We start from the raw sequence: 13,408 nt of genomic DNA on the forward strand, positions 1-13,408 counted from the left end.
AGGTAAAGCCCGCCCTCTCTCGCCCCAACCCCCTTTTTTCTTTCCAACCAGCTCTTACTTCCGAGCGTGACGTTAGCAGTAATTAACATAAAGGTTCCCAGAAACCTTTGCAGCACCGGATCCGCTTGGGAGTGGGCAATAGGGGCACTTTTCCCCTTCCAACGTGCAAAAATAAGAGTGCAAAAATGCATCGGTGTAAGGACACAAGGTAGGCGACCATTCTTATAAGGCCGGGTTGGGGGGGCTCACCGTGGCTTGATTCATTGTTGCACGGTTGGGCACCGAAACGATTGGCAAACTTTCGTTAGCTTTGCGCAGTGGCAGTATCGTAGCCAATGAGGTTTATCCGAGGCGCGATTATTGCTAATTGAAAACTTTTCCCAATACCCCGCCATGACGACTTGAAATATAGTCGGCATTGGCAATTTTTGACAGTCTCTACGGAGACTGAAAATGCTGGTTTAAAAATAGAATTAAAACAAAGTGAGGGCTAGTTACTTAAGAAAGTGTTTTAAGCGTGTTTGCTTAAAGCGACGCGTTCGTTTTTGACATTGGGAACGTTTGAAGGAGACGTGGGAGGGCTTCAGACCAGGTTTCGTCTGCTGGTCGTGTTGGCTGGGGAATTTTGGGAGTTGAAGTCCCCCCATTTTACTAAAGTGACGTAGAGTACGGGGGAGGAGTCTCCAGCTTTGTGGACTTCAACTCCCACAGTTCCTGAACAAGCCATGCTTGGGTGGGGGGGAACTCTGGGAGTTGAAGTCCGCCCGTTTTAAGGTTGCCAAAGTTGAGAAAGGCTGATCTATGGTTGCTCCAACCTTGTGGACTTCAACTCCCAGAATCCCTCAGCTAGCCATGCTGGCTGGGGAATTCTGGGAGTTGAAGTCCACCTCTCTTAAATTTGAGAGAGAGAGAGAGAGAGGCAAGCCAGCCAGCCAGCCAGCCAGCCAGCCAAGCCTCCAACCTTGGCAAGTTTAAGGCATCTGGACTTCAACTCCCAGAGTCCCTGAACTAGCCATGATTGGTTGGGGGAACTCTTGGGAGTTGAAGTTCACCCGGTCTTAAAAGTTGGCCAAAATGTGAGAAACTTTGCTCTTAAAGAGAGCAAACGAATCCAAGCAAAGTTCCCGCATTGTGGAGTGGGGGGCGAGGCGCTTCCCCCCCCCCGCTGCCATTCCCAAGCAGGGCCGCTAGGGGCCGCTCAGCGCCGCGAGGTCTCCTCCCCCCTCCTTCCCTGATCCAGCTGGCAGCCGCGCGGCTGGGACGGGCTTCGGTGGGCTCGCGGGCACGCGCCCTTCGCGCGTTCCCGGGACGGCAAGCACCAGCAGCAGCGGCGGCGGCGGCGGCGGCGGCTCCAGTCGGGGCGGCGGCGGCGGCGGCGGCGGCAACAGCAGCGGCAACATGGACGACCTGGGTGAGCCACGCGCCAACGGGGCTCCCACCGCCCCCTCCTCTTACTTTCTTTTCTTTTCTTTTTGGGTGAGGGGGGCTCTTTGGCTGCTGTTGCTGCTGCTTTTCTTGGCCCTCTCCCCTCCCTCTTCCCTCCCCTCGCCTTTCTTGGGAACCTCTTTACTTTGTTCTCCTTTTTTTGGGGGGGGGAATCTCCCTTTTCTGCCTTGAATTGGGAAGGGGGTCTCTCTCTCTCCTCTCTCTCTCTCTTTCCTCTCTCGGCTCTTCTCTTTCTCTTCTCTTCTCTTCTCTCTCTCTGTCTCTTCTCTCTCTCTATCTCTTTTCTCTCTCTATCTCTTTCTCTTCTCTCTCTGTTCTCTCTCTCTCTCTCTTTCTCTTCTCTCTCTCTTTCCTCTCTCTTTCTCTTCTCTCTCTCTTCTCTCTCTCTTCTCTTCTCTCTCTCTCTTCTCTCTCTCTTTCTCTTCTCTTCTCTTCTCTCTCTCTTTCTCTTCTCTTTCTCTTCTCTCACTCTCCTCTCTCTCTCTCTCTCTCCTCTCTCTCTTTCCTCTCTTCTCTCTTCTCTCTCTCTTTCTCTCTCACTCTCTTCTCTCTCTCTTTCTCTTTCTCTTCTCTCTCTTTTCTCTCTCTCTCCTCTCTCTTTCTCCTCTCTCTCTCTTTCTCTTTCTCTCTCTCTCCTCTCCTCTCTTCTCTCTCTCTTCTCTCTCTCTCTCTCTCTCTCTCTCTCCTCCTCTCTCTCTCTCTCTCTCTCTCTCTCTCTCTCTCTCCCCCACCCTCCTTGGGCCACTTCTGGGTCTCCCTCCCCAGTTCCTCCCTTTTGTGGAGTGCTTCCTTTCCCTTTTCCCTTTTCAGGGGTGGGGGGTCGGTTGGTGCGGGAGGTGCAATCGGCTGGGGTTTACTCTCCTATCCCCCTCCGGATCCTTTTCTCGGGAGGCGTCCACCTCATTTTCTTTCTTTTTTTTTTAACACAAAACTCCTTTAAAGTGTTGGGAGAAAGCTTACTTCCGTTTTGGGACTCTTCTCTCTCTCTCTCTCTCTCTTCTTCCCCCCCCCCCCATAAATTCCCAAATGGACTTCCTTTAAAGGGGGGGGTGTTTCCCGTGTCATTGCGTTTCCTGCTTTGCCTCTAAGTGAAGGGGGGGCATCCTTGTGGGTCCCCAAACTTCTCTTCCTCTTATTATTATCATCTTTTTTTTTCTTTTGGGGCCAGTTCTCCTCTTTGGTGTTCAGTCGAAACTGGATCCGAAACAGGGTTTCAGCCCCCCTCCTCCACCTGCCATGCGGAACCCCCCTCCCCCATGAAGCCTCTCTATGCCTTCAACCCCCGCCCCCCCCTTGGCTTCAAGTTCACATATTTTGCCCTCCACCCTCGGATTGCAATTCCTCTTTCATCCCCTTCCCCCGCCCTTCTCTTCTCTTCCTTCCCTTTTCCTTGCCTTTCTTTTCTTTTCTTTTTTTCTTTTCTTTTTTCTTTTCTTTGGGGCCGAGTCGGGTTCATACAACACAGGCTAAACTCCCAGTTAAACTCCAGACCTGGGTTTTAGGTGTTCATAGTCTCTTATATCATGAAGTCTATATATATATATATATGTATATAAATAATATTACACCAGTTTTGAGGGCTGGCTTCCCATTCCCCCCCCTTCATTCTACAGGCAGTTTCCAAGCTCTCTACGAAGAGAGAGTCCCTAAGTCCATTTTAGGCTTCTCACAAACCTTATAAAATCATAGGGCTGGAAAGGGACCTCAAGGGTCATCTAGTCCACCCCCCTGCCCAAGCAGGAGACCCTGTACTATTCCGGACAAGCGGCCATCCAAATACATTATATTATGCCAGTTTTGAGGGCTGGCTCCCTCCTTGTTCTACAGGAAGTTTCCAATCTCCCTGTGAAGAGTCCCTAAGTCCATTTTAGGCTTCTAACAAACCTTATAAAATCATAGGGCTGGAAAGGGACCTCAAGGGTCATCTAGTCCAACCCCCTGCCCAAGCAGGAGACCCTGTACTATTCCGGACAAGCGGCCATCCAAATACATTATATTATGCCAGTTTTGAGGGCTGGCTCCCTCCTTGTTCTCCAGGAAGTTTCCAATCTCCCTATGAAGAGTCCCTAAGTCCATTTTAGGCTTCTAACAAACCTTATAAAATCATAGGGCTGGAAAGGGACCTCAAGGGTCATCTAGTCCACCCCCCTGCCCAAGCAGGAGACCCTGTACTATTCCGGACAAGTGGCCGTCCAAATACATTATATTATGCCGGTTTTGAGGGCTGGCTCCCTCCTTGTTCTCCAGGAAGTTTCCAATCTCCCTGTGAAGAGTCCCTAAGTCCATTTTAGGCTTCTAACAAACCTTATAAAATCATAGGGCTGGAAAGGGACCTCAAGAGGTCACCTAGCCCAACCCTCTGCTCGACCAGAAGATCCTTATCCATTTGGGACACAAAAGGCTGTCCAGTCTCCAGTGTTGGAGCACCCACACTCTAGAGGCAAAAGCCGTTCCGCCGATGAATTGTTCTCACTGTCAGTTGCATAAACCCCGCATTTAAAGGGGGTAACCTTTAACCTGTCATTCCTCCAGGCCCCCTCCTCCAAACGGATGCCTTGGATCGCAACACCCATCGTCCCCCGCACCCAGCAAAGTTCCCTCCCTACCCCGCCAGGCTGATGGTGCCTTTCCCCCCTCAAACTCCTTAAAAGTATCTCTTTCCCAGTCATAATATTTAGGCTCGACTGAAGCTTGCTTTGATATACATTGAATTTCCCTTCCCTCTCCATTGTTCACCTGTCCCCAAGGAATAAGAAGCTATTAGCAAGGAAGCTACATTTGAAAGGAATCAAAAGCAGAGCTTTGTTAGAATACAAAGTTGCCAGAAAAAGTTTGGACTTCTCAGGGTTTTGGTTTTTTTTTACAAAAAAGAGCATTTTAAAAAAAGAGAGAGAGAGAGAGAGAGAGGAAAAGTGGCTTGTTGCTTTGAGCGAGGTGCTCTAAGTTCTTTTCTTTTTACGGAAAGAAATTTTCCACGAATTTTGGGCGTGAAACCTGTGATTTGTAGCCACCTCCTATTCGAACGGCACCAAATTCTGCGGGGCTCATTCCAGGACCAACAAGAATGGGACAAAGATCCATAAAATTGGGGTGTAATTCAGTGATGGGATTCAAATTTTTTTTACTACCGGTTCTGTGGGCGTGGCTTGGCGGGCATGGTGTGGCTTGGTGGGCGTGGCAGGGGAAGGATACTACAAAATCCCCATTCCTTCCCTATCCCACTGACCTGCTTTTCAGCTCCGTTCTCCTGTGCAGGGTAACCAAAGAAGACCCAGCCAATCAGCTGGGACTCAATGGGAGGCAGAGAATAGATGGGGGCGGGGCCAGTCAAAGGCGGTATTTCAAACGACTCGAAATTTCCGCTACCGGTTCTCCAGAACTGGTCCGAACCGGCTGAATACCGAATCGGCTGAGTCTTCTTTGGTTGCCCTGCACAGGAGAACGGAGCTGGAAAGCAGGTTAGTGGGGTGGGGAGGGAAAGGAAGGGGATTTTGCAGTATCCTTTCCCTGCCACGCCCACCAAGCCACGCCCACAAAACCAGTAGTAAAAAAATGTTTTTGAATCCCACCACTGCAGCGATCACTTTGTTAATTGCAGTCATGTGACTACAGGATGCCGCTAAGGCCTTTAAATACAGACCAGTGGCCGTGTGTCCAAAATGTGGCCACGTGGCCATGGGAGAGGGCAGCCAGCCATTAGAACTTTGATCCCCGGTCATAAGTAACTTTTGGGAGGTCCGTCGTAACTTTGAACAATTGCTATGTCACAGGATTGTTTGTAATGCTATCCATTATGGTCCTTGGCTTATGGTTACGGCATTTTAGATAGGCCCAATTTTTATCTTGAAATGGGAAGGGGGTCTCTCTCTCTCTCTCTCCCCTCTCTCTCTCTTCTCTCTCTCTCTCTCTCTTTTTCTCTCCCTTTCTCTCTCTCTCTCTCTGTCTCTACAACTTGTATGATTTTTCCAGCATACTGTCCTGCCGTAATTTTTTTTTAAAGCACCATCTGCTTTATCTCCGGACTCTCTACTTCCTTTTATTCTTTCTCAGACTTGAAAAGGGATGCACTAAATTGCAAAGTAGCCAATTGCTTTTTACTCTTTATGAAGGGGTTTTATTTTGTTGTGTGTTCCAGGAAACTAAGTCAAGTAAATCATTACTGAACTTGGTTGGGGCGGTGTCACGCAGAGGTAGCAGCCCTGCTCTTTTAACTGTTTATTTATTAGAGACATATATAGAATTGTAATTAAAGCCGACGGTTTCGGGAGAACCAATTGGGGCAAATGTTCTCCAGGAAAGTCTCCATTTTATTCCTAGACTTTTGAGTATTAAATTGCAGCGCTAATTTAAAATCGGCTGTAACACCTACAAAAAAGGGGGATCTAAAACAAGCCAGAGATAAATGCATCTCGATGCTGAGTCCATCAGACAGTTGGCTGGCATCTGGCACCCAGTTCTGCCCTTTTTAATTAATCATCTTCCATTTTTAACGGGAGGAATAAAAATGGCAGGACTCGTGATGTTGTAAAGGGCCGTGGATTAAGAAAAGGTCTTTCGGAGCGAGGATAGCCACTGTGGTTTAGTGGTTAAGGCACCAGGTTAAAAACTGGGAGACTGGGAGTTCCAGTCCCACTTTAGGCATGAAAGCCGGCTGGGTGACTTTGGGCCAATCACCAGGAGACCGTGAGTTCTAGTCCCGCCTTAGGCATGAAAGCCGGCTGGGTGACTTTGGGCCAATCTGTAGGAGAATGGGAGTTCTAGTCCTGCCTTAGGCATGACAGCCAGCTGGGTGACTTTGGGCCAATCACCAGGAGACCGTGAGTTCTAGTCCCGCCTTAGGCATGACAGCCAGCTGGGTGACTTGGGGCCAATCGGCAGGAGACTGGGAGTTCTAGTCCCGCCTTAGGCATGAAAACAGGTGGGATGACTTTACCCCAGTCTCCCTCCCTCTCAATCCAATCCACCTCATAGGGTTCTTGTTGTAGAGGCAGGTCTGTTAAATATATTTCCCGCTTAATTTATTCGTAAATAGAATCAAAGGGAAGGCAAGTCAATAAATAATGTCTGCATTCCCTCAAATCTTTCCCCCCTGCACCATAAAAGCAGCCATTTTTTAAAAACATGAGATATTTTAGAATATCTGCGGATTTCCTGAGGATTTCACACCTGCATCTTCCTTGCATTGTGGTCTGTTTCCACAAATGGTTTCCCAGTAGCTGCGAGCGCTACTTTGGCTAAGGACAAACACTTTGACTTCATTTGTGAACCCACCCAAGAGACCCACCTGCTCCAGACCCCGGGTATTGCGTGAGCTACAGCTGTTGGCATTCCATAAATTCATAAATTGAAATATTTGCAACTCCAGCCACCAGCCGCTCAATCATCCTAATGAGGCTTTCCCAAGCGACTTTTCTTTTTTTCTTTTTAAAGGGGTGTTTAATCTGAACAGATTCTGTTGTTTGTTGTTTGTTGTTATTCTATACTTCATTCGTTTAACATGAAACTCAAGTCAGCTGAACCGTCAAAAATGCATCACAAATATTGACTGGCGCTGATGGTAGATACCGGTTGCTGCCAGAGTCCTAGGTATCAACCAAGTATCTTTTTAAGATGTACGATGTTCCGAGTAGTGCAGTTTTTCTGCAGTTCCGGCTGATGTTATTGTAGGAAGCTGCAATTTCTTGATGTGTTTTGCAAAAATCTTGGACATGGTACCAAGTGCCCTGATGACAATGGGTACCACTGTTACATGTTTCATCCATAATTGCATAGTTTCGATGGCCAGGTCGTGATATTTTGTGATGATGTTGATGATTTGTTATTATTATAATTAGGGGACTAGAATACCACCAAAGTCCCTTCCAACTCTGTTATACTGTTCTATTCTGTTCTGCTCTTCTATTCTATCTTATACTTTATTCATTAAACATGAAACTCAATCAACTGAACATTTAAAAATGTATCACAAATATTAACTGGCACTGATGATTGATACGGGTTGCTGCAAGCCTCGTAGATATGAACAATATTATTATTATTATTATTATTATTATTATTATTATTATTGCCGGTTCTATTTTGCTCAGTGTGATTTGGGAAAAGTTTTAAGAAGTTTTTATTCCTGGAACGTGTTAAAAACCTTGGCTGTGGAGGGAATGAGTTTTCCAGGATTAAAACTCAAACATTCCTTGCTCCTATTGGTTACACCCAGGGGGTCCTCGATTTACAACAGTTTGTTTAGTGATCGGTCAAAATTAGAACGGCATTGAAAAAAACGAGATGCATGGCTGTTTTTCCCACTTACAACTGTTGTAGCATCCCTGTTGGCCACACGATCAAAATTCAGGCACTTGGCAGCTGACTCGTATTTATGATGGCTGAAGTGTGATCCCCTTTTGTGACTTGGCAAGCAAAGCCAAGGAGGAAGCCAGATTCACTTAACAACCGTGGGGCTAAATCAATAGCTGCAGTGATTCACTTAACGGTGGGAAGGAAGGTCGTAAAACAGGGCAAAATTCACGTAACAAATGTCTCGCTTAGCAGCAGAAATGTTGGGCTCAATTGTAGTTATAAATGGAAAGACTACCTCAGGCAGTCCCTACTTACAACCATTTGTAGTTACTAAAGCTACCAAAACAACGGAATCAACATTCAGACAATTGGCAAACATCCTGCATTGGTAGTGATCTCACCATCCAAGTAATCATTTAATGATTTACTTAACAATTATAGTGCTTTGCTTAACAACCAGGGCATAAAAGTTTGCAAAACTGCACTAAACAACTGCTTTGCTTAACAACAGAAATTCTGGTTCCAATTGTGGTTGTGAATCCAGAACAACCTGAAGTTGGTATTCGCAAAATATTTTACTTTCAACTGATGGCCCAACGCGTTAATTTGAGAAACTGTCAGTACCTTTTTTTCTTTTTAAATGTCCCTAGAATCAATCTGATATAGTATATCTGAGACAGACAGACTGACAGACATTCAAGTCTGTCCCCAAACCAAGCTTTTCCTTTTAAAATAATTCTCATTTATCCCACATTAAGTAATGCAGTGACCACCGTATGATGGATTCACATATGGCAATTCCACACAAGTTTATTTTTGGATGCCTTCATCGAGTTGTCTGTGTGATTCTCCCTGTCTCTTTGACACATCTTTTATCGATTATGCTGATTTTATTGAGTGCATCGACTCCCTAATTTTGGGCCTGGCCCAACCGTGCCTCTAAAAACCATCTGCAAAATGGATCCCAGCTTGGAATAAATTGAATTCAGCTTGCTAACCCTTCCCCCTGCTTCTCCCTCCACCCTAAATATTCATGTAAACAGTGATATTCTGGGCCAGGTTTTTCCCCCTCAACCTTGGCAGGTTTAAGGACCCTGTTGTTGTTAAGTAAATCCCTGCAGTTGTTCACTTAGTCACACGGTCCTTAAGGGAATGCAGCTTCCTCATTGACTTGGCTTGTCAGAAAAGGAGATCACATTGTGACCGTCATAAATTAAGAGCCAGTTGCCAAGCCTCCGAATGGAATTCTTCATTGGCCCAGTGTGAGATTGGACACACAAGGAATTTGTCTTTGGCGCGTAAACTCTCAGTGTACACAAAAGATAAAAGTGATAAATCATACTTACAGATTTACAGATTGAGTTGGAAGGGACCTTGTAGGTCATCTAGTCCAGCCCCCCTCCACCCAGGCAGGAGACCCTGCACCATTTCTGACAGATGACAGACAGTCCAGCCTCTTCTTGAAAGCTTCCAGGGATGAAGCTCCCACAACTTCCGAAGGCAACTTCGTCCCACAGGTTGATCTCATTATCATAGTCATCCTTAAAAATACATTCATCATGAATCCTAAGATACACATTTTGACCACGTGGCCCTGGGAGGCAGCAATGGTTATAAGGGTGGAAAAAAAAAATGTCACAAGTCTAATTAATTTAGATGCAGAGCAAAAGTTAGCCAGATGAAAAGTTCAATTTTTCAAACCCGAAAATACATGAAGATTGTTACAATGATAAGATAGATAATGTTGAAAAAGGGTTTTTTTTTTTCTTAATTTTAAACCTTTATTGAAATTTGAAACATTAAAATACAAGTAAATCTAAAAACAACTTTTTACAAATTTCAATCTTCTTTTGACAGTCCTAAAAAAAACCTTGGTTATATTCTTACATTTCCATACATTTCTAATTAGTTGTATACATAGACACATTTATATCTTCTTCTGATCTATACATTTCTTATTATTATCTATCAATTGATACCAGTTATCCCAAATTGTGTAATATTCCGAGTCTTTATTGTTTAACTCTATAGTGTTTGTCCATTTCTGAGTCGTTTTTAATATGAATGCGACTATTGATAGTATAGTAAGAAATATACACTAATTACAAATATTTGCACAAGATTTATGTGCCCAGTCGACATGCTGCTTAACCCGAAAGATGGACTTGTTGTAAAATTTAAAAAAAAATGGATTTAATTGTTTTTTTCCATATCCGGAGCCTTTTAAACTCCATCTGCCACCAATAATCTGGTCCTGATCTCATTGTGAAGACGGTTTGTGGGACTAAAACTTCCCCGTCACACGGAGATATTTTCCTCTGCCCTGAAACGATTCAACTCCCTTTTTTAAAAAAAAAAAAATAACAGTGCAGGTTTTGTCTTGCTGCAGTTGGACTGAAGCCTGATGCTCAAAGCGAAGGCCATTTTTGGCACTTCCTCAGATAGTTTCGCTTTTGCAAAGATAAGTTTAACTCCTTTGAGTCTCGTTAGGGGGGGAAAAATTGGGGATATCTCCGTAATCCCATTGCTGGTGCAACCACAGCTTTCTGTTACAATTAGTCCTTGCCTAACGACTATTAATGAACAGGTAGCCCATGACGTATGGCCAGAGTTTAGCCCAAACTTTCCGTTTTCAATTTTAAACATTTGTTAAGCGAATTTTGCCCCTGTTTTGCGACCTCCTTGGCTGCCATTAAGTGAACCACTGCAGTTGTTAAAACTTAGTAACACAGCTGTGAAGTCAATCCGGCTGACCCCGTGGTCTTTACTTCTTAGAAGGTCGCAAAAGGAGATCGTGTGACCCCAGTCGTAACTCCACCCTCACACTCCTTTCTAGCACTGATGATGTTACCTAGTTGGGTCACGAAACGTCTGCAAGAAAGCCGCCAAGCTCAAGAGGCCACCAAGGGCCTTCTCATCAAGTGAGAACTATCAACTCCTGGAACAAAAGTTGCCTTTGGAAGTGGTGGGAGCTTCATCCTTGGAGGCTTTCAAGAAGAGACTGGACTGCCATCTGTCAGAAACGGTGTAGGGTCTCCTGCTTGGGTGGAGGGGGTTGGACTAGATGGCCCACAAGGTCCCTTCCAACTCTGTTAATCGGTAAATATGAAAGCTAATAACTGGTTCTCCTGCACTGGTGCGAACCGGCTGAATCCCACCACTGGAGGCTTTTCAGAGGAGCCTGGACAGCCACTAGTCTGAAATGGTTTTGGGGCCTCCTGCATGAGCAGGAGATGGACTAGAAGACCTCTAAGAGCCCTTCCGGCTCTATTCCGTTTCTACCCGAAGAGACCAATCCTTGACAGGATGCAGAAATCAGCTTTCCAAGCGTCATCCCTGCGTTCCAGCAAGGAGCGGGCCCCCGGCCCATGGTACAAATCGCATTTTGGAGAAGCTGCATGAAAATATGTGGGTGGAGGTGAAGGAAAGGAGCTGGGGTGGTGCAGAGAGGAAGTTTGATGTAATCCTTGGCTGTTTTTTGGTCATTGTTTTAATCAAGTGGAATGCAGGCCGGGCCAAGAATCCCTTGGCAGAAATAGCCCGTTTCCCCCCCACCCCCGTTTTCTCAAAACGCTGGATCTGGATGAAATTCCCCCCCACTGCTTTCCAAAACGGTGAAATTTGGACATGGGTTCTTGGGAAGGGGAGCGGAGAATGACCTGTGTGTGTGTGTGTGTGTGTATCAAAGCTGCAAAGAATAAAGTCCTTTAAGTCAAATTTTAAAGACCAGAGGTGGTTCCTCGGCTTGCCACTGTCATAAATCTGAATCCGGGTCTGAATTTCAGGTGGAGATGCTGCTGATTCAATGTGCATAAGTCCTAAAAAAGGAGTCGGCCACCGGCGGCTCTGGAGCCAACTGTGGCTCTTTCCATCCCTCTGCTGCAGTTCCCTGTTGCCGGTCAGCTACACAATGGATAGGGCTTTTGGTCAGGACAGGTAGAGGAAGAAGGACACCGCGCTAGGAGGAGACTCTATGGAGGGGGAACTGCCATAGAGTATGATTGGCTCCAGAATTTTACAGATAACCAGAGTTGGAAGGGGCCTTGTAGGTCATCTAGTCCAACCCCCTGCCCAAGCAGGAGACCCTACATCATTTCCGACAGATGGCAGTCCAGTCTCTTCTTAAAAGCTTTCAGGGATGAAAATCCCACAACTTCTAAAGGGAACTTCTGTTCCATTTGTTGATTGTTCTCACTGTCAGAAAATTTCTCCTTATTTCCAGGTTGAATCTCTCCTTGTTCAGTTTCCATCCATATTATTCCTTGTCTGGCCTTTGGCAGCTTTGGAAAATAGCTTGACCCCTTCCTCCACTCTCTGGCAGCCCCTCAAATATTGGAAGATGCTCTCCTGTCTCCTCTGGTCCTTCTCTTTCCTAAACTAGCCAGGCCCAGTTCCTGCAACAGTTCATCATATGTTTTAGCCTCCAGTCCCCCTAATCATCCTGGTTGATCTTCTCTGCACTTTTTCTAGAGCCTCAGCCTCTTTTTTATAGTCTGATCTAGGTGAAGTCTCTTAGTAAGGCTTTATAGAGTGGTATTAGTACTTCCTTTGATATTGATTGTATTTCTCTGTTAATGCAACTTAGGATCGCATTGGCTTTTTTGGCTGCTGCTGCACACGGCTGGCTCCTATTTAGCTGGTTGTCCACTAAGACTCCCAAGATCCCTCTCACAGTTGCTGCTATTGAGCCTGGTTTCACCCAGTCTATTATATGTGTCCTTTTGGTTTTTCTTGTCTAAGTGTAAGACTTTCCTTTCCTCTACGTTGAATTTCATTTTGTTAAATATGTTCATTTTGTTAAATTGAAGGGGTAAGGGGTGCTTTCAGTTACAACCTTTATGGCTCTTTGAGTGTTTAATGGTTGCCAACCCCTGTCCTCAAAGATGCTACTCGATGCCTTCTGATTTTTTTTTTTAAAAAACAAAACCAAATACACCAGCAGAAACAAATGTGTGGTTAAAGTTTCATTTCTATTTTTTTTTTAAACCAATGAGAACTTGTTGCTTGTTTCCAGAACACTTCATTGTTATTTTAGTCCCCTGGTTTTGTGCTGTTTTTTTTTTTTTCCCCTCCGTTCCATCTCCATTCCAGCCTTTCTATTTGCTTTTCACTATTTCTGTTTTAATTTAATAAGAAAAGAAGGAAGGAGAATAGAAATAGAATGGAATGGCATAGAATGAGGAAAGGAGGAGAAGAGAAGAGAAGAGAAGAGAAGAGAAGAGAAGAGAAGAGAAGAGAAGAGAATATCATAATTGGAAGGGACCCTGGAGGTCTTCTAGTCCAGCCCCCTGCTCAGGCAGGAAATCCTATACTATTTGTCAAACAGACGTTGTGATTCTGGGAAAGAGTGCAGAGAAGAGCAACGAAGATGATTAGGGAGCTGGAGGCTAAAACATAGGAAGAACGGTTGCAGGAATTGGGTATGTCGAGCCTAATGAAGGTCTAGGGGTGACAGGAGAGCAGTCTTCCAATATCTCAGGGGCTGCCCCAAAGAAGAGGGAGTCAAGCTATTCTGCAGAGCACCAGAAGGCAGGAGAAGAAACAACGGATGGAAACTACTCCTCCAGGAGAGAAGCAACCTTAGAACGAAGGAGGAATTTCCCGACAGAATGTCGTTCCCCACTGTGGTCTTTGTTTTTTGTGCGGGTTGGGGGCAGGCAGAGCAGTTTGC

General features: G+C 45.5%; 1 protein-coding gene and 1 non-coding gene across 4 annotated transcripts in view; both read left to right on the top strand.

Annotated features, from left to right (window-relative positions):
* The first annotated feature begins 306 nt into the window (after positions 1–306).
* Positions 307–447, top strand: LOC113454025 (U4 spliceosomal RNA). The gene has a single exon (XR_003376349.1). It is a non-coding gene; the product is annotated as a U4 spliceosomal RNA (small nuclear RNA).
* An 816-nt stretch (positions 448–1,263) lies between these two features.
* Positions 1,264–13,408, top strand: part of PXN (paxillin) — a 45,149-nt gene continuing 33,004 nt past the window's right edge. The window contains exon 1 of one of the 3 annotated variants that reach the window (XM_087913210.1): positions 1,264–1,411. In XM_087913210.1, coding sequence (XP_087769336.1) covers positions 1,399–1,411 — 13 coding nt within the window. In that variant the 5' untranslated portion in view covers positions 1,264–1,398. The remainder of the gene's footprint in view (positions 1,412–13,408) is intronic. The other 2 variants (XM_087913211.1, XM_087913212.1) reach the window with 2 other exon arrangements.

This window comes from Pseudonaja textilis, chromosome 15, assembly GCF_049901715.1.
Source record: "Pseudonaja textilis isolate UNSWEBS1 chromosome 15, rPseTex1.2, whole genome shotgun sequence".
Classification (NCBI taxonomy): domain Eukaryota; kingdom Metazoa; phylum Chordata; class Lepidosauria; order Squamata; family Elapidae; genus Pseudonaja; species Pseudonaja textilis.